The 18,404-nt window shown below is 43.2% G+C and overlaps 1 protein-coding gene across 2 annotated transcripts in view; it reads left to right on the forward strand.

The window, feature by feature from the left end:
• SLC15A1 (solute carrier family 15 member 1) overlaps window positions 1-17,831 on the forward strand; it is a 63,542-nt gene extending 45,711 nt beyond the window's left edge. For both annotated transcript variants that reach the window (XM_039473278.2, XM_074387518.1), the window contains 5 exons: window positions 12,753-12,860; window positions 12,973-13,081; window positions 13,618-13,761; window positions 15,623-15,730; window positions 16,996-17,831. In XM_039473278.2, coding sequence (XP_039329212.1) covers window positions 12,753-12,860; window positions 12,973-13,081; window positions 13,618-13,761; window positions 15,623-15,730; window positions 16,996-17,187 — 661 coding nt within the window. In that variant the 3' untranslated portion in view covers window positions 17,188-17,831. The remainder of the gene's footprint in view (window positions 1-12,752; window positions 12,861-12,972; window positions 13,082-13,617; window positions 13,762-15,622; window positions 15,731-16,995) is intronic.
• The last annotated feature ends 573 nt before the right edge of the window (window positions 17,832-18,404 follow it).

Genomic DNA, 18,404 nt, shown 5'->3' on the forward strand with positions numbered 1-18,404 from the left:
AGCTGAGTATGGTGGTGTGGGCCTGTAATCCCAGCCACTTGGGAGGCTAAGGTGGGAGGATCACCTGAGCCTGGGGAGGTTGAGGCTGCAGTGAGCCGTGATCCTGTCACTGCACTTCAGGCTGGGTGACAGAATGAAACTTTGTCTCAAGAAAGAAAAAGAAAGAGAGAGAGAGAGAGACATTTCTACTCATAGATGACAATTGTCTCTATAGAAAGTCCCCAGGACTCTACCAAAAGCAGCTCATAGAATCAATAAGTTAATTTAGAAAAGTCACAGGATACAAGGGTAAAAACAAAACAAAAATCCATCATAATTCAATGTACTAGCAACGAAGAGTTGGAATCTGAAATTTTACGACCATTTCATGTATACAGTCTCCTATCTCCTTCCCTGCCCCCACAAAATATGAAACACTTAGGTATAAATCTAACAAAACATGCAGGATTTGAGTAGTGAAAACTACAAAATTGCTTATGAAAGAAATCAGTGAAAAGCTAAATAAATGGAGAGACAGCTGTGTTCATTGATCAGATTTAATATAGTGAAGATGTCAATTCTCTTCCAAGTTGACCTGTAGGTTTATTATTGCCATTCCTATCAAAATCATGGGTATAAACAAGCTGCTTCTAAAATTTATATGAAAAGGCAAAGGAACTAAGAATAGCTCAAATAATTTTGAAAAAGAATTCCGTGAGTCACTAGTTTTAATACTTACTGTAAAGTTACAGTAATGAAGACAAAGTAGGCCCGGCACAGTGGCTCACGCCTGTAATCCCAACACTTTGGGAGGCCGGGGCAGGCAGTTCACAAGGTCAAGAGATTAAGACCATCCTGGCCAACTATGGTGAAACCCCATCTCTACTAAAACTACAAAAATTAGCTGGGCAAGGTGGCATGCACCCATAGTCCCAGCTACTCGGGTGGCTGAGACAGGAGAATTATTTGAACCCAGGAGGAGGAGGTTGCAGTGAGCCGAGATCGCTCCACTGCACTCCAGCCTGGCCATAGAGCAAGACTCCGTCTCAAAAAAAAAAAAAAAGAAACTGAAAAAACAGAGACAAAGTGGTATTGACAAAGAAGTAGACCCATAGATGAATGAATAATTCCGAAATAGACCCCATCAACTGATTTTTGTCAAAGGTGCAAAGACAGTTCAATGAATTAAGGGAAGTCTTTTCAACAGTGTTGAAACATTTGAACATTCATATGTAAAAAATGAACTGACCTAAACCTCAGATCTTATGCACAATTCATATAGAAAAATTATGTTAAATTCTTACACATTTTATATGAAAATTAAGTCAAAATACATCATAGATCTACAAGTAAAATATAAAACTATAAAATATATACAAGAAACATAAACTCTTATGACCTTGGGTTCTTGGATATGACCCCAAAAACACAATCTATAGAAGAAAAACCTGATAGAGTTCACCAAAACTAGAAACGTTTGTTCTGTCAATGTCACTTTGTTTTTTTCTTGCTCTGCTGCCAAGGCTGGAGTGCGGTGGTGCGGTCACAGCTCACTGCAGGCTCATCTTCCCGGGATCAAGTGATCCTTCTGCCTCATCCTCCCAAGTAGCTGGGACCACAGGCGTATACCACCATGCCCAGCTAATTTTCACCTTTGGTGGAGATGGGGTCTCACTATGTTGCCCATGCTGTTCTCAAACTCCTGAGCTCAAGCAATCTTCCCACCCCTGCCTCCCAAAATGCTGGGTTTACAGGCATGAGCCACTACGCTGGGCCTACACTAAGATTTAAATACAAATGTGAATACGTACACCCAGCCATTGTCACTCTGAAGAGAATGAAAAGATTCACTACAAACTGGGAGAAAACATTTAGAAATCATATATCTGACAAACAACTTGTATCCAGAATATGTAAAGTACTCTAAAAACTCAATGTAAATAGAATTAGACAGTGTGCAACGTTTTGAGGCTGGCCTCTTTCACCTCCAATTTGTATAATTTAAATTTAATTTTAAATAACCCAATTAAAAAAGCAAAAGATTTGGAAATGTCACCAGAGGAGATAGACACACATGACGAATAAGCACATGAACAATAGCACTGCTCTTAAGGGAACTATAAATTAAGACCACAATGAGTTATCATAACACACCTGTCGGGTGGCGGTAATAATTGTTTTTACCGTGCCAATACCAAGTGTTGGTGAGGAAGCAGGGCACCTGGAACTCCCTTGCATTGCTGGTGGGAGGACAAGATGGTGTCGCCCCTCTGAAAAACAGTTTGGCAGCTTCTTATAAAGGTAAACACACATTCATTCACCGTGTGACCCAGCCATCCCACTCCTAGATATTTACCCTAGAGAACTGGAAGCCTGTGTTCACATAAAAACCTGTACATGAATGTTTATAGCTGCTCTATTTACAATCACCAAAGATTGGAAATCACCCAAATGTTCTTCAGTGGGGGATGCGTAGACATCCACCACTCAGCAAAAAGGGAACAAACTTGATACTCACAGCCATGTGAATGCATTTCAAATGAATCACACTTTGAAAGAAGCCAGCCTCAAAAAGTTACACACTTTTATTTATTAAACATTGAGGGTGTGGGGAGGGGCTGGTCCTGCCCTGGGCTGGAGTTCCTTTTCTCACACCTGTGATTGGAGAGGTGGAGAAGGGGAAGGGAGGGCAGCTCACTGGTTCCTTCTGCAGTCGCTCTGTGTTTAAAAGTAGAAATTGTCCTCTTCCCCAGTCCCACTCCCCAAAAAAAGAGACATTGACAGAACAATGTATAATTCCCTTTACATGACATTCTCAGAAAGCCAAAAACTCCAGGGACACAGAACACATTAGTGGTTGTCGTGGGTGAGGAGTGGAGGAAAAGGTTTGATAATAGGGTAGCACAATTTTGGGATCCATGTATTCTGATTGTAACAGTATTTATGAATCAAGATAATGTTAAGATTTATATAGCACTGTACACCCCAAAAGCCAATTTACTACAAATAAACCTTTAATAAGAATAAATCGAGGGGAATGAGACTACGTTCCCTATTCACCTCAGCTTTCAGCCCCAGTCTCCAATGCCCTGTAGCCACAACTTTGATAATTTCCGATTTTAGCTTTTACTAGTTAGCACTCAAACACAAAATAACAGACACTCAAGTGTATTTTGGGACAATGTCTATTAACTTACTAACATAGGCTGGGCATGGTGGCTCACGCCTGTAATCTCAACACTTTAGGAGGCTAAGGCAGGTGGATCATCTGAGGTCAGGAGTTCAAGATCAGCCTGGTCAACATGGTGAAACCTTGTTTCTATTAAAAATACAAAAATTAGTCAGGTATGATGTACATGCCTGTAATCCCAGCTACTAGGGAGGCCGAGGCAGGAGAATTGCTTGAACCCGGGAGGTGGAGGCTGCAGTGAGCTGAGACTTTGCCACTGCCCTCCAGGCTGGGCAACAGAGTGAGACCCTGTCTCAAAAAAACAAAAAAAACGAACAAACAAAAAAGGAAAACCTACTAATATAAATGAACTTTCACTTCTCATCTCACCTCTGTTTGCTTCTCATTGTTAATATTTATTAGATTTATGTTTCTGTGTTTTCCCTGTGCTAGGCTGAGTCTAAATAATAGATCAATAAATAGGATTTACAATATGACCCTATAAATATTATTTACAATGTAATAAAATTGTGACCAGTCTGCAAGAGAAAATGTTGAAAATGTTCCTTTATATCCTTGAAAATGTATCCCCCAACTGAACATGTCTTGAATATCAAGATGCACTGAAAATCTCCTATTACATTCGTGAATTGTTCAGCTGTACCCGTCTTGATTGCTTTAATTTGACCAAGGCGTTCTTGCACAGCTTCTATTTTTTTCTTCCCTGCAACCCAGTTAGCCTCTTGTTAACAAAAACATAAGCCTTTACCCAGTCTCCAAGGTTACCAGCTTCCTAATTATACTGTTATCCCAGGAATCCACGTTTCCTCCTGAAAAACCAGCCCTTCAGCACATTCTTTGAAAGCTAACAGGAGCGCTGGCTGGGTCATCGTGCTAAACCACTGTCCTGGTAGAATTTTGCACTGTGTGCCAGGATGATGCCTTTCTTGGATTCTATGTCATCTTTCTCAGCCTTCCTTCTAGTTTGGTGGCAGTGTATGGCCAAATATATTGGCAAGAGAAGATACGAGGTAAATTGCAAGTCGTTGCTTACCTGAAAATGCCTTTTTCTGTTCTCACACTTGGTTCATTGGCTGGACACCATTTTCTCCCATAACTTTGGAGGCTTGACTTAAAGATTTTTTTTAAAAGAAAGGAAAGAAGGAAGGAAGGAAGGAAGCAAGCATCTGCCAGTCTTTGTGGGTGATTTCCATTTCTCCTCATGAAGCTTTCAGCATCTTCCTCTTTGGTGTTCCCAAATTTCCCTGCCTTGTAAATAAACAGGGCTGTCATTGTATTCATCTTGCCAGCGTGACGTTCTTCCCATTTTTTTTTCTTTTTTTGTTGTTCCTTCATTCCTTCCCTTTGTTTCCTTCTGCCTGAGCTTCCTAGGGCTGCCGTGACCAAATAGCACAGGCTGGATGGTTTATGTACATAGAAATTTATTTTCTCAGGCTGGGCGCAGTGGCTCATACCTATAATCCCAGTACTTTGGGAGGGCGAGGTGGGCAGATCGCTAGGTCAGGAGTTTGAGACCAGCCTGGCCAACATGGTGAAACTCCATCTCTACTAAAAATACAGAAATTAGCCAGGCGTGGTGGTGGGCGCTTGTAATCCCAGCTACTTGGAGAGGCTGAGGCAGAAGAATTGTTTGAACCCAGGAGGAAGAGGTTGCAGTGAGCCGAGATCACAGCACTGCACTACAGCCTGGGCAACAGAGCAAGACTCCATCTCAAAACAAAAGGAAAAGAAAAGAAAGAAAAAGATTTTCTCACAGCTCCAGAGGCTGGAAGTGTAAGATCAGGATGCCGGCAGGGCTGGTTTCTCCTGTGGCCTCTCTCCTCGGCTTGAAAAGCCCCCCTTCCTTTTACGTCCTCACATGGCCCTTTCTCTGTGTGTGGCTGTGTCTGAATCATTTCATCATATGAGAACACTTGTCACGTTGGATTAAGACCCACCCTAATTACCTTTAAAGAGGTAAACTCTTTAAAAACCTCTCCAAATACAGTCCCACTCTGAGGTGCTAGAGGTTAGGGTTCCAGCCTGTGAATTTGAGAGTGACACTATTGAGCCCCTCACCCCATCCCCTGCCTTTTTGGGGTCGTTCCTGTTCCTGACACATGCTCCTACATCACTGCCGTGGCTGATCTGGAAGGGAACACTGACGGGGGTCACCTGTCCTATCCTGCTCTTTCTGTCTGATTCTGAGCTGGAAGCACCTCTGGAGATCCCCCTTCGCCTCAGAATGTGGTTTCCGCTGCTTTCATTTCTTCAGGAATGTTTCCTAACTTTGAGCAATTTAGACTGTGGGATCCTTTCCTGTTTTGGTATTGTTAAAGTTCTATTGTTGTGTTTTGTTTTGAGAGGGAATCTTGCTCTGTGGCCCAGGCTGGAGTGCAGGGGCACAATCTCAGCTCACTACAGCCTCTGCTCCCTGGGTTCAAGTAATTCCCCTGCCTCTGCCTCCCGAGCAGCTGGGATTACAGGCACATGCCGCCATATATTTTTAGTAGAGACTAATTTTCATATCTTTAGTAGAGACGGGGTTTCAGCATGTTGGCCAGGCTGATCTCGAACTCCTGACCTCAAGTGATCTCCTTCATTCTCCCACCTCAGCCTCCCAAAATGCTGGTATTACAGGCATGAGCCACCATGCCCAGCCCCACAGCTTCATTTTTAAAAATTGTCTTCAAAGAGATCTTAGAAAAGAAGACAGACCCATGAGATTAGCAGCACTTGACTGCTTTACCCCCAACCGTGTGGCAAAAAATAAACTGGAAGCTTTTTTTCCTTTTAATTTAATTGGTAACATCAAAATCTTTAATAGATCAAAGGTTTTATTTCAGTGATGTCCTAGAGACAACACATTAAAAAAAGGAGAAGGTCTAGAAAATTGGTGTCAGAAAATAACTGAGAAATAGAACAACGGAGAATTTCAGGAAGGCAGGCTTCTGAGCAATACGGGAATTAAAGGAAGAGTATATACTATTTTAAGCAAAATGGAATCCTTTGCCTACGTGGTATCAGTAAGTTTGCAAGACTTAAGTGATTACCTTAAATAGAACCTTTTGAATAAAGTGGCAATGCTTCCGTCAAAAATTGGGCCTGGGCAGGGTGCGGTGGCTCATGCCTGTAATCCCAGCATCTGGGAAGGCTAAGGCAGGCAGATCACCTGGGGTCAGGAGTTTAAGACCAGCCTGGCCAACATGGTGAAACCCCACCTCTACTAAAAATACAAAAAAATTAGCTGGGCATAGTGGTGTGTGCCTGTAACCCTAGCTACTTGGGAGGCTGAGGCAAGAGAATGGCTTGAACCCCGGGTCACGGGGTTGCAGTGAGCCAAGATCACGCCATTGTACCCCAGCCTGGATGACAGAGTGAGACTTTTGTCTCAAAAAAATATATATATATATTTAAAAAATGGGCCTGGCATAGTGGTGCACGCTTGTGGTCCTAGCTACTTAGAAGGCTGAGGCAGGAGCATTACTTGAACTCAGGAGTTTGAGGCCAGCCTGGACAAAATAGTGAGACCCTGTATCTAAAAAATAAAAAATAATTGGTTGAGAAATTGATAGTGACCTTTCTCATGCATTTTTGAAACATTCTATATTGCTCCATATGTATGTGTCCATAAACAACACATTGTTAGGCACATTTTCACACTAAATAAAAAAATGACTGTCCTGTGTGGATGTCATTTGGTGTCATCAATCATGTTATCAAATATGTTACTTTAGCATTTAGCCCTATTGATATATGCATCTCTTATCCAGTCGCTTAACCGCTATATACTATTCCATTACATGGATGTACTGCAATTTATTCATTCCTTGTATTCAAAGACATTTAAGGATAACTGATTTTTCCAAACAATGCCAAAATTCACATTCTTACCTGTCTCTTTGGCCACATGTAGGAAGTTTCTTTAGGGCAGTGATTTTTTTAAACTTTTTGTCACATTTAACGAAAATATTTTGAGCATGCACCATTATGTATGAATATGGTATCCTTTACAAATGGTACGTGTAAATTGTGCCAAATTAATATACACTTCATAAATAATACAAAAAATAAACATAAAGAGGATGAGAAAAGTTTTTTGATCGATATTTTACAAATATTTTTATTCATTAGTAGTACAGAAATCATTAGTGTAGATAAGGTGGTTGAAATATGCTTTGTTCATTTCTAAAAATCTCAATATAAGATTTGAAAACAGCTATGCAAAGACCTGGCTTTAAGTTCAGTTCATTTCAACCCTTGTTTTTCATGACTGTCATCCTGAAAAAGATACTTTAAGAAGGGAGTATCAGTGGGATATAATTGACCAAAATTTGATTTTTTAAAAAACAAAACTTCATTTATACATTGTAAAGCTTTCGACCAGTGGTGCTGGGACCCACTGGATATTCACATGCAAAAGACTGAAGTTGATCCTCCCCACAAAAATTAACTCAGTGGATCAAAGACTTAAATCCTGAAAGGTTTAGGGGGTGAGCAGTTTGTGAGGGAGGCCCCCTGGGGAGATGCCTGGCCTTCTGTCACTGTGGGAAGCTGCCTTACGTGAGGCGGTGACTCAGGGTTGTAAAATTACAGCCATCTGAGAACAAAAGGAAGCCAGTATTGTGTGGCTGTTCCAAAGCTTGGCTTTCTCTTTGACATAGTGACTTTGGAGTCCTGAAGTTCTACTTTCTTTCACATAACCAAAACCATGAAATTTATAGAAGAACAAAACAAAAGTGACAAAAAGAAAAAATGACTTGGGCTTTATCAAAATTGAAAACTTTTGTCCTGTAAATGATATCATCAAGAATTGAAAGAACAACCCACAGAATGAGAGAAAATATTTACAAATCATATATCTGATAAGGGACAGAATATATAAAGAACTCCCACAACTCAGTACTAAAAAGACAACCCAATTTTTAAAATGGGCACAGAATTTGAATAGATGTTTCTCAAAGAAGATATCCAAATGGCCAATAAGCACATGAAAACATGCTCAAAGTTGTTAGTGTTTAGGGATATGTGAGTTAAAACCATGATGAGATACCACTGCATACCTTCTAGGTTCTGAGCAAAAAGATAGACAATGGGCCGGTCATGGTGGCTCACACCTGTGACCCCAGCACTGGGAGGCCGAGTTGGGCGGATCATCTGAGGCCAGGAGTTTGAAATCAGCCTGGCCAACATGGTGAAACTAAAATACACCGTCTCTACTAAAAATACAAAAATTAGCTGGGCATGGTGGCAGGCGCCTGTAATCCCAGCTGCTCGGGAGGCTGAGGCAGGAGAATCACTTGAACCTGGAAGGCAGAGGTTGCAGGGGGCTGAGACTATGCCATGACACTCCAGCCTGGGCAACAAGAGTGAAACTCCAGCTCAAACAAAAAAACAAAAAAGATAGGCAGTAACAAGTGTTGTTAAGGATATGGTTAAACTGGAAGCCTTGGCTGGGCATGGTGGCTCATGCCTGTAATCCCAGCACTTTGGGAGGCCGAATCCGGCTGATTACTTGAACCCAGGAGTTCAAGACTAGCCTGAGCAATATGTCAAAACCCTGTCCCTACCAAAAAAATACAAAAATTAGCCAGGTGTGGTCGTGTGTCCCAGCTACTTGAGAAACAGGTGGGAGGATTACCTGAGTCCTGGGAGGTTGAGGCTGCCGTGAGCCATGATCGCGCCACTGTACTCCAGCCTGAGCAACAGAGTGAGACTCTGTCTTAAAAAAAAAAAAAAAAAAAAAAAAAAATTAGAACCCTTATTCACTGCTGGTGGAAATTTAAAATGGTACAGCCACCTTGAAAAACAGTTCTTTGAAATGGTAAACATAGAGTTTTACTGTATAACTCTGCAGTTTCACTCAGGTTATATACCTAAGTATATAACCATATTGACCAAAATTAAGACTGTTGAGGCAGAAGTAATTTGATTTATTGGAAGCCAAATCTGAGGATCAACCTGGAAAGAGACACCAGCAAAGTAGGGCACGTCCCAGAGTCTACTGCGAGCTGGAAGGCTCCTACAGGAAGGTTTAGGAAGGCTGGGTGTGGTGGCTCACGCCTGTAATCCCAGCACTTTGGGAGGCGGAGGCAGGAGAATCACTTGAGGCCAGGAGTTCGAGACCAACCTGGGCAATAAAGTGAAACTCCCTCACTACAAAAATAAGAATTCAAAAATGAGCCAGGCACTCCTGCAGTCCTAGCTACTTAGGAGGCTGAGGTGAGAGGATTGCTTGAGCCCAGGAGTTCAAGGCTGCAGTGAGCCATGATTGCACTGCTGCACTCCAGCCTGGGTGACAGAGTGAGGCCTTATCTTAGAGAAAAAAAGGTATTATGAGAAGAGAAGGTGACTCCTCAAATGAGAGCGTTCCATTTTCATTGGAGGTTATAATACGGAAGTTATGATCACTGGCTACAGGTGACAGCATACGGGCTAAATGTTTTAGCACAAGACAGTCAGTAAAACACTATGACTCAGAAGCAAATCAGCGTCCTTTTCAGTATTAGTGACTTATGTATTAATCAGTACATCAACACAGTAAGATTGGAGGGACTCATGATAAGACTCTTTACTCAGGGACAGGATATAAGCCAGGCGTTGTGAGACCTTCGCCAGATGGTTAATTTGGACGCCTACCAAATGTGACATGTGAGTTGTCACCCAGAAGAGATGAGAACATCTCTTTTGTGTCCACACAAAAACTTGTGCATTTACGTTCATTGCAACATTACTCACAATAGACAAAACATGCAAACAAATCCAGTGCCCATCAGCTGAGAAAATGTGGTCCATCCATACGATGGAATGTTGGTCATCAAAAGGAATGAAGCACAGATACATGCCACAATATGAACGAATATGAAAGTTAGTATGCTAAGAGAGAAGCTGGTCACAGAGACCTGCACTGAATGACTCATTGAAATGAAGCGGCAGGCAGAGCCCTAGAGACAGAAAGCAGATGCGAGCCTGCCAGAGGTCCGGGGAGGAAGGAATGGGAACGTTGAGACATGTTGAGATGCGCACATCCTTACCACTGTGTCACAGTTGCCTCCAGCGTTCTGTGCAGCCACACGCCAGAGGCCATACCCATACAGCTGAGGCGTGTAAAGGCTGCACTGTCTGGGCATGTGGAAGTGTCCGCTATGAGGTTCCCATCGCCACACAGAGTCACCTCCTGATGAATTTCTCAACAGAACTGGTCCCCATCATTAAGTGACTCCTGACTGTGTTTTCTTTTTCTCTCTCTCTTTTTTTTTTTTTTTTTTTTTGAGACTGAGTCTCGCGCTGTCACCCGGGCTGGAGTGCAATGGCACAATCTCGGCTCACTGCAACCTCCGCCTGCCAGGTTCATGCAATTCTCCTGCCTCAGCCTCCTGAGTAGCTGGGATGACAGGCGCACATGACCACACACCCAGCTAATGTTTTGTATTTTCAGTAGAGACAGGGTTTCAATATGTTGGCCAGGCTGGTCTTGAACTCCTGACCTCGCGATCCACCCACCTGGGCCTCCCATAGTGCTGGAATTACAGGTGTGAGCCACCACGTCCGGCCATGCTTTCATTTCTTGTTGCACCAGCCCTAAGACATATACCAGGCAGCTCGTCATCCTCTAGCCTTAGGGATGGGTTTCATTCCGAGTCTGTGGCTGATAACTTACAAAGCCAGGCCTCAGCCCCAAAGGCCTGCTTCCTAGACTCATACTCTTCCTGCTCTGTCTTTGGTGTGGCTGATCTTCATCTTTGATAAAACCAGCTCTTACAGCCTAGAGCAGTGTGAACTCTAGCTAAGCCGCATGTGGATCTGTCTCAGGCTCCATTTTCTGTATGAATGTCCTATCAAATGACACCAAGTCGAAGGCCTCAGGACTTCAGGACCTGAGTTTAATTCACAGAAATTTTCTCCCAGCACCTAGAGTTTGACCAGTATTATTTATTGCCACAGAGCTGATGAAACTTGGCCCTCTGTGTGAGGGATGGAAAGGTGAAATTGTTCCTTACACTGCTGAGGTGTACACTAGTGTGACTTACCGTTCTCCGCACCAGACACGCTGCCACCGGTCATCACTCACATGTTTGGTAGGAAAAAAATCAACTGGTCTTTTTTTGGGCAGCACCCTCCTGGTCACTAGGGTTGTGTGAGAGTTTCAGAGTCGTCTGTAGCCTGGAATAGCTATGGAAGGGGTCTGTCCTCAGCCATCTGTGCTGTTCACCCTCCGTATGGTCCAAGGCAAACAACTCACATGCTTCCATATGAAGCATAGCCACATGGGACTTTGTAGAGACAGGAAGCCTTGGGCCTGGAAGCCAGTCTTACTGGGTATTCCATTCAAAGCTGTATTCCAGCAGGATGCCACCCACTGTCACTCCAGGACCACACAGGCCTCCACCCTCTGAAGGGGATTCCTTAAAGCTATCTCTAAGCCAAGTGTAATGACTCATACCCATAATCCCAGTGGTTTGGGAGGCTGAGGAGGGAGGCTTCCTTGAGGCCAGGAGTTTGAGACTAGCCTGGACAACACAGCAAGACCCTCATCTCTACAAAAATGAAAATCAGCCAGGCATGATGGCACATACCTGTAGTCTCAGCTACTCAGGAGGCTAAGGTGGGAGGATCACCTGAGGCCAAGAGTTCAAGGCTGGATTAAACTATCATTGTATAACTGCACTCTAGCTTGGGCAACAGAGCAAGACCTCATCTCTAAAAAAGACTAAAACAATGTCCCCTCTTACTGGGTTGGCCCCTTTCTTCCTCTCTAATCCCAGGCGCCCTTCCCTACCTGAGCTCCTAGAGGTAGGAAGTAGGTGGGCTTTCCTCCTCAACCCCCAGAGAGAGGGGGTATCTTTTAGGAACTGGGGTCTATCTTTTAGGAGCTAGGCAGCATCTGGTTTTGGTCTTTAACTACTCGAGCTCTAAAGCTTCTGGCTGGGTGTGGTGGCTTATACCTGTAATCCCAGCACTTTAAGAGGCTGAGGCAGGCGGATCGCCTGAGGTCAGGAGTTCAAAACCAGCCTGGCCAACAAGGGGAAACCTTGTCTCTACTAAAAACACAAAAATGAGCTGGGCATGGTGGCACATGCCTGTAATCCCAACTACTCAGGAGGCTGAGGCCGGAGAATTGCTTGAACCCAGGAGGCAGAGGTTGCAGTGAGCTGAGATCCCACCACTATACTCCAGCCTGGGTGACAGAGCGAGACTCCCTCTCAATAAATAAATAAATAAATAAATAAATAAATAAAGTTTTTGAAGCGACGAACACAAAGCCATGGCTATCTTCTTGAAGAGAAGAGGCTAGTACCTACTTCAGGCCCTGCTTAATATCCTAACAATATTGAACTAGGTTAGATTTACAAAATACTTAGAGTTGTACCTAGCACATATAAACACTCTGTTAAACACATTCTTTTACATGTGTTCTCATGAGTGGGTGAGCAGGGATAAACCTAAGTTAGTTCACTTTCTGTCTTTATTGTCTAGAAATCTTCTGAAAACATCTTCAACTTCCTCAAAACAGGGAGCATTGCTCAACTTCAAGTGCATGCACTGTGACCTAGGATGTATTGTTCCGTAGGTCAGTTACAAGACAGATGGTTTTCTGTTTCAGATTTGTAAATACTTACAATGAGCTCATCACCATCACCATGAGTGGGAAAGTTTTTGCAAATATCAGCAGCTACAATGCCAGCAAGTATCAGTTCTTTCCTTCTGGCACGTAAGTACCTAGACTGAAGGCGTCACTCCAAAGTTCAAGGATTTTTCTTTAAAAAATATATTGAAACTTCTAATGCCAAGAATGTTCACCGATATTTTCTCTCTTTTGATAGAAAAGGCTACACAATAAACTCAACAGAGATTCCACCACAGTGTCAAACTAATTTCAATACTCCCTACCTTGAATTCGGTAGTGCTTACACCTATGTAATCCAAAAGAAGGTTAGTAACTGGTTTCATTGTATCAGAACATCTGCTCGAACTTGATTGATAGGATGGCTCCCAAACACTGAGAACATATTGATGATTTAACTAGAGTGATATTAGGATCTGTATTTTAAATGGGCTTAGAATTAATTCACTTGGCTAAGTCTTTAACTTATTGTTGACTTAATCAATAGAAGGTATCTAAACACATTGACTTCCCCTGGATGACAGTTTCTATTAACCAACGTCTGATGCTTCCTCGTAGATTATTAACATGGACTTAAGGAATTCATAGTTCAAAGAGAGGGCAGTGTTTTCAAATGACTTCCAACCTACTCTTTTATCTAAAAGGAAAATGCTAGTGAACTTATCTTCAAATCCATCACAAGTGTAACATGCAGTGTGGCCTTACATTTAAAGTGTGTATGTACTTGATAAATCACATGATGTAACCCTACAAGGTCAAACTCAGTTTACCTGTTTGAACAACATTTATTTTAGAAGCGATCTCGACTTTCATTTCTTCTTCTGCTTTTGCCTTACTGCCTCAGAATGACGGCTGCCCCGAAGTGAAGACGTTTGAAGATATTGCAGCCAACACGGTTAACATGGCTCTGCAAATCCCGCAGTATTTTCTTCTCACCTGTGGCGAAGTGGTCTTCTCTGTCACAGGATTAGAATTCTCCTATTCTCAGGTTTCTTGTTTATTGCATTTACCACCCGTCTGCTATATCCCTGCTTGCAGAAAATGCTGATAGGGCTTAATGTAAATCTGGAATAACTGTATGTTTTTAGTTTTTCAAAAGTCTAGAAAACATTACGGTATCTTCCATAGAGTGAGGTCTCTGAAATCACCAAGCGTCGTCTTTACTGAATTAGAATTATTACTGGGCCTGGCGAGGTGGCTCAAGCCTGTAATCCCAGCACTTTGGGAGGCCAAGGTGGTCGGATCAACTGAGGTCAGGAGTTTGAGACCAGCCAGGCCAACATGGAGAAACCTCAACTCTGCTAAAAATACAAAATTTGCCAGGCATGGTGGTGCATGCCTGTAATCCCAGCTGCTTGGGAGGCTGAGGCAGGAGAATCACTTGAACCCAGGAGGCAGAGGTTGCAGTGAGCCGAGATCTCACCATTTTACTCTAGCTTGAGCAACAAGAGTGAAATTCCATCTCAAAAAAAAAAAAAAGAATTATTACCGGCCAGGCACAGTGGCTCATGCCTGTAATCCCAGCACTTTGGGAGGCTAAGGTGGGTAGATCATCTGAGGTCTGGAGTTTTAGACCAGCTTAGCCAACAGGGTGAAACCTCATCTCTACTACAAATGCAAAAAGTAGCCGGGCATGGAGGTGGGTGCCTGTAATCCAAGCTACTCAGGAGGCTGAGACAGGAGAATCTCTTGAACCCAGAGGGGCAGAGGTTGTAATGAGCTGAGATCATGCCATTGCACTCTAGCCTGGGCAACAAAAGCAAAACTCTGTCTCAAAAAAAAAAAAAGAATTATTACTGTGTTCAGCTTTGCAAGAGTATGTGTTCCTATGTGTCTGTAGTCTCAGAGTCTTACCCTAGACATTTAGTGTCCTTATTTATTACTGACTGCTACCAAGGTTATGAAAGTCAGGAGATTCTCCATTCTGAAACAACCAAATGTAACCAACCATTCATAAAACAGCTCAATTACACGTCTGTGTCCTCATGATAGGTTTGGTTGAGATCTCTATAGCTCCCAGTAAACATACCAAATAAGGTCTAGCTTTAAAAATAAAAAACATTAGCTGGGCATGGTAAAGCATGCTTGTGGTTCCAGCTACTTGGGAGGCTGAGGCAAGAGGATTGCTTAAACCCAGGAGTCCGAGGCAGCAGTGAGCTGTGATCACACTACTGCACTCCAACATGAGCAACAGAGCAAGACCCTGTCTCAAAAAAAAGTTTAAAATATTGCTTTTAAGTGTGCTAGAATAATGAGTCAGGTTTTATTAACCAAGTTAGAGCTGAATTTTTGAACTGTGTTGTCAAAACTATAGTTACAGGCATATAACTATAGGTGCCTCGTACCATCCATTTTTATAGTAAACAGGCCAAGATGAGCCGGAAAATCCCTTTCTGTGATAATCTCACAGTCTCATAAAGGAGATAACTGTAATACAGGTGACAGGTGTTTGAAGAGAGATTTTGGAGATGTGGCAGGAAAGCCACAGAAGGGCAAGCTTGCAGCCCAGAGAGCAGCCTGTGTTTCAGGGGGACTGTGCCAGGCTGGGTGGCTTTGCTTGGAAGCTCTCCTGTAGAAACAGGATCAGCTCGTCTGTAGATGTGTCCATATAATTAAGAGGACAGCTTTGCAAGGGTGTGGAGCGTGAAACACAAGGATTCTTGTCTGCCTGTCTGTGAGTGTTTGGGTGTCTTGTTACCCAAGTGGTGATCCTTTTCACATTGAGGCCACCTGATTTTTCAGGTGCATTGTTAGGGTGGCCTGCTTAACAAAATGCTCATTGGTGAGTTGTGTTCTCCTGCTCGGAGGGCAAGACCTAGAGTGGGACTGACTTTGCTTTGCTTCCTCAGGCTCCTTCCAACATGAAGTCGGTGCTTCAGGCGGGATGGCTCCTGACGGTGGCTGTCGGCAACATCATTGTGCTCATCGTGGCAGGGGCCGGCCAGTTCAGCAAACAGGTACGAGGTGGGAGAGGAGATTGGCATACCTCTGTCTTTCTAATCATGGTCATTGTGGTGGCCCTCCCTAGCCATCTGTCTAGTCTGTGTGGTCATCTGGGCTACTGGCTAGATTCAACTGCCAGACCAGCCAGACGGGACTGTTGGCACATAACCTTATGGCAAAGTGTCTGCTGATTCTTCTCATTTCCACTTGGTGTTAACGCAGCTGGAAACTGACAACCAAAATATCTGGAATGGATTAACTTGCAGTCGCCCTTATGTGGTTTTCTATCAAGGGAAACATCTCTCCTAGCTTCAGTGAAAGCGGCTTAGTAGCTGCAAAGCAGACACACGTTATCCTGAAACTTTTTTTTTTTTTTTTGAGATGGAGTCTCACTTTGTCACCAGGGTGGAATGCAGTGGCACAGTCTTGGTTCACTGCAACCTCTACTTCCCGGGTTCAAGCGATTCCCCTGCCTCAGCCTCCTGAGTAGTTGTGACTACAGGCACACACCACCACGCCTGGCTAATTTTTTGTATTTTAGTAGAGATGGGGTTTCACCATGGCCAGGATGGTCTCGATCTCCTGACCTCATGATCCGCCTGCCTTGGCCTCCCGAAGTGCTGGGAGTACAGGCGTGAGCCACTGCGCCTGGCCATCCTGAAACTTTCAGACTTTAACTTTCACCTGAAGTTAAACCCAACCTGGAGATGGTTATAATTTTTCCAGCTGAAATGAAACGAGGGCTTTACTGATACGTAAACGCTTTCCTTCTGCACTGTGGCATGCCTGCCTCATAAGGGAGCTGTGAGCCCATCCGTTTCCTGACTTCCTGCACCAGGTCCCAGCAGCAGAAGTGCTAATGCTGTGTGCTTATGAGCTGCCGGTGTTTCCAGGGGGGAACGTGGCGCTCTTAACTTTCTGGAGTTCAGCACATTCATCTCCCCTCATGGGTACTGCTCGGTGCTCTCTGGATCTCCATCCTTCCAGAGTCCAGCCATATCTTAAGGCTTGGGTTTTTCAGAAATTTTCTCTTATCCTCCCAAAGTCTGTTGTTTCTGTACCCCAGTGCTGTTGAAAACATGTTGTCTGTCTATCTTGGGCATTCAAGAAAAGCTGGCCTTTACTGTATGTGTATTGGTTGCCTACCAATTTTCCATGATTTAATTTCAAAGCACTCTTCATAGGTAGGTAAGCAAGAAAATGTACACACCAGATATTCATCAATATGACCTGCATTATTTTTGTTCTTTTTCCTGCTTCAACTCTGATTTCTACAAAGTGGGCTGAGTACGTGCTGTTTGCCGCGCTGCTTCTGGTCGTCTGTGTAATTTTTGCCATCATGGCTCGATTCTATACTTACATCAATCCAGCAGAGATTGAAGCTCAATTTGATGAGGACGAAAAGAAAAAGAGCCTGGAAAAGAGTAACCCATATTTCATGTCAGAAGCCAACTCACAGACACAGATGTAAAGGTCGGGAAGCAAGTGGAAGATGGGCTGGGCCCGCATACGCCCTGACCTCTGTCTCCAGGTGGCAGGACATTCCACTGGATGTCCCCTGGTGGGGAAGACTTCAGATTTGGGAACTAAACCACGAACGCTGTTTTCCAAGCAGCCAGCAATGAATCTACAACTCTGGAGGAAGTTTTTTGTTTGAAAGGCTTATCTAAGCCACACACCCACACACTGTCTTATAACACTGAGCGCACACCCTGCATATGTCGTCTTCTCTGTCATACAAATGATGTTATTTTGGACTAGCTTAATTTTGAAAGAGTAACAAAGGTTCCTGTTCCATCTTGTTCATGTTCTTATGAAAACTATTCTAAAGGAGGCAGGAACCAAGGTGGAAAACGAAGATACAGGCTTGCGAATGGCATGTGATAAGGACCAGCTGATATTAACTGACAACTGTACCTTTGGATTTGTGTCGTTTTGTTTTTCTAGTCCCCAGCTCTGTTTAAATTGTGTATAACTCAAAAGACCACTCAGGTGAAGGCCAGTAATAATTTTTTTGAAGTTTCAGTGGTGCGAAATAAATTTCTGTTCTTAAGCATAAGTGTTCATGTATCTTCGGATAGGGCAAGAAATCTTTAGCATACTCTCTGATGATAAAAGCAGTACTTGCTCATTAAAATTTCTTCCTGGTCCTATTTTCCCCAGGGATGACTGACTGATTGATTGATCCTATTTCCCCAGGGATGATTGATTAATTGATTGATAGACAAATAAAGGAAGGTAGGTAGATGGATGATAGATAGATAGATAGATCCTATTTCCCCAGAGATGATAGATAGATAGATAGATAGATGGATAGATAGATAGATAGATAGATAGATAGATTTCCCCAGGGATGATTGATAGATAGACAGATAAACAGATAAAAGTAGATAGATGATAGATAGATAGACAAATAGATGTAGGTAGGTAGGTAGATCATAGACAAACAGACAAATAGATAAAGATAGACAGGTAGGTAAATAGACAAAGCAAGGCAGGTAGGTAGAAGACAGAGACAGAGACAGATAAAGGTAGGTAGGTAGGTAGGTAGATGATTGATATCATCTACCAGAATGAGTCTGCCTTGGCACTCCTACACAAACAAGTCACAGTTCTTAGACAAACTAGCGCACAGCTCTGAAGACTGAAACTGGTTCCTGGATGAGCAGGAAGAGCTCGCCTTTGGCC

The sequence above is a fragment of the Saimiri boliviensis genome, chromosome 16 (genome assembly GCF_048565385.1).
Source record: "Saimiri boliviensis isolate mSaiBol1 chromosome 16, mSaiBol1.pri, whole genome shotgun sequence".
Lineage (NCBI taxonomy): Eukaryota > Metazoa > Chordata > Mammalia > Primates > Cebidae > Saimiri > Saimiri boliviensis.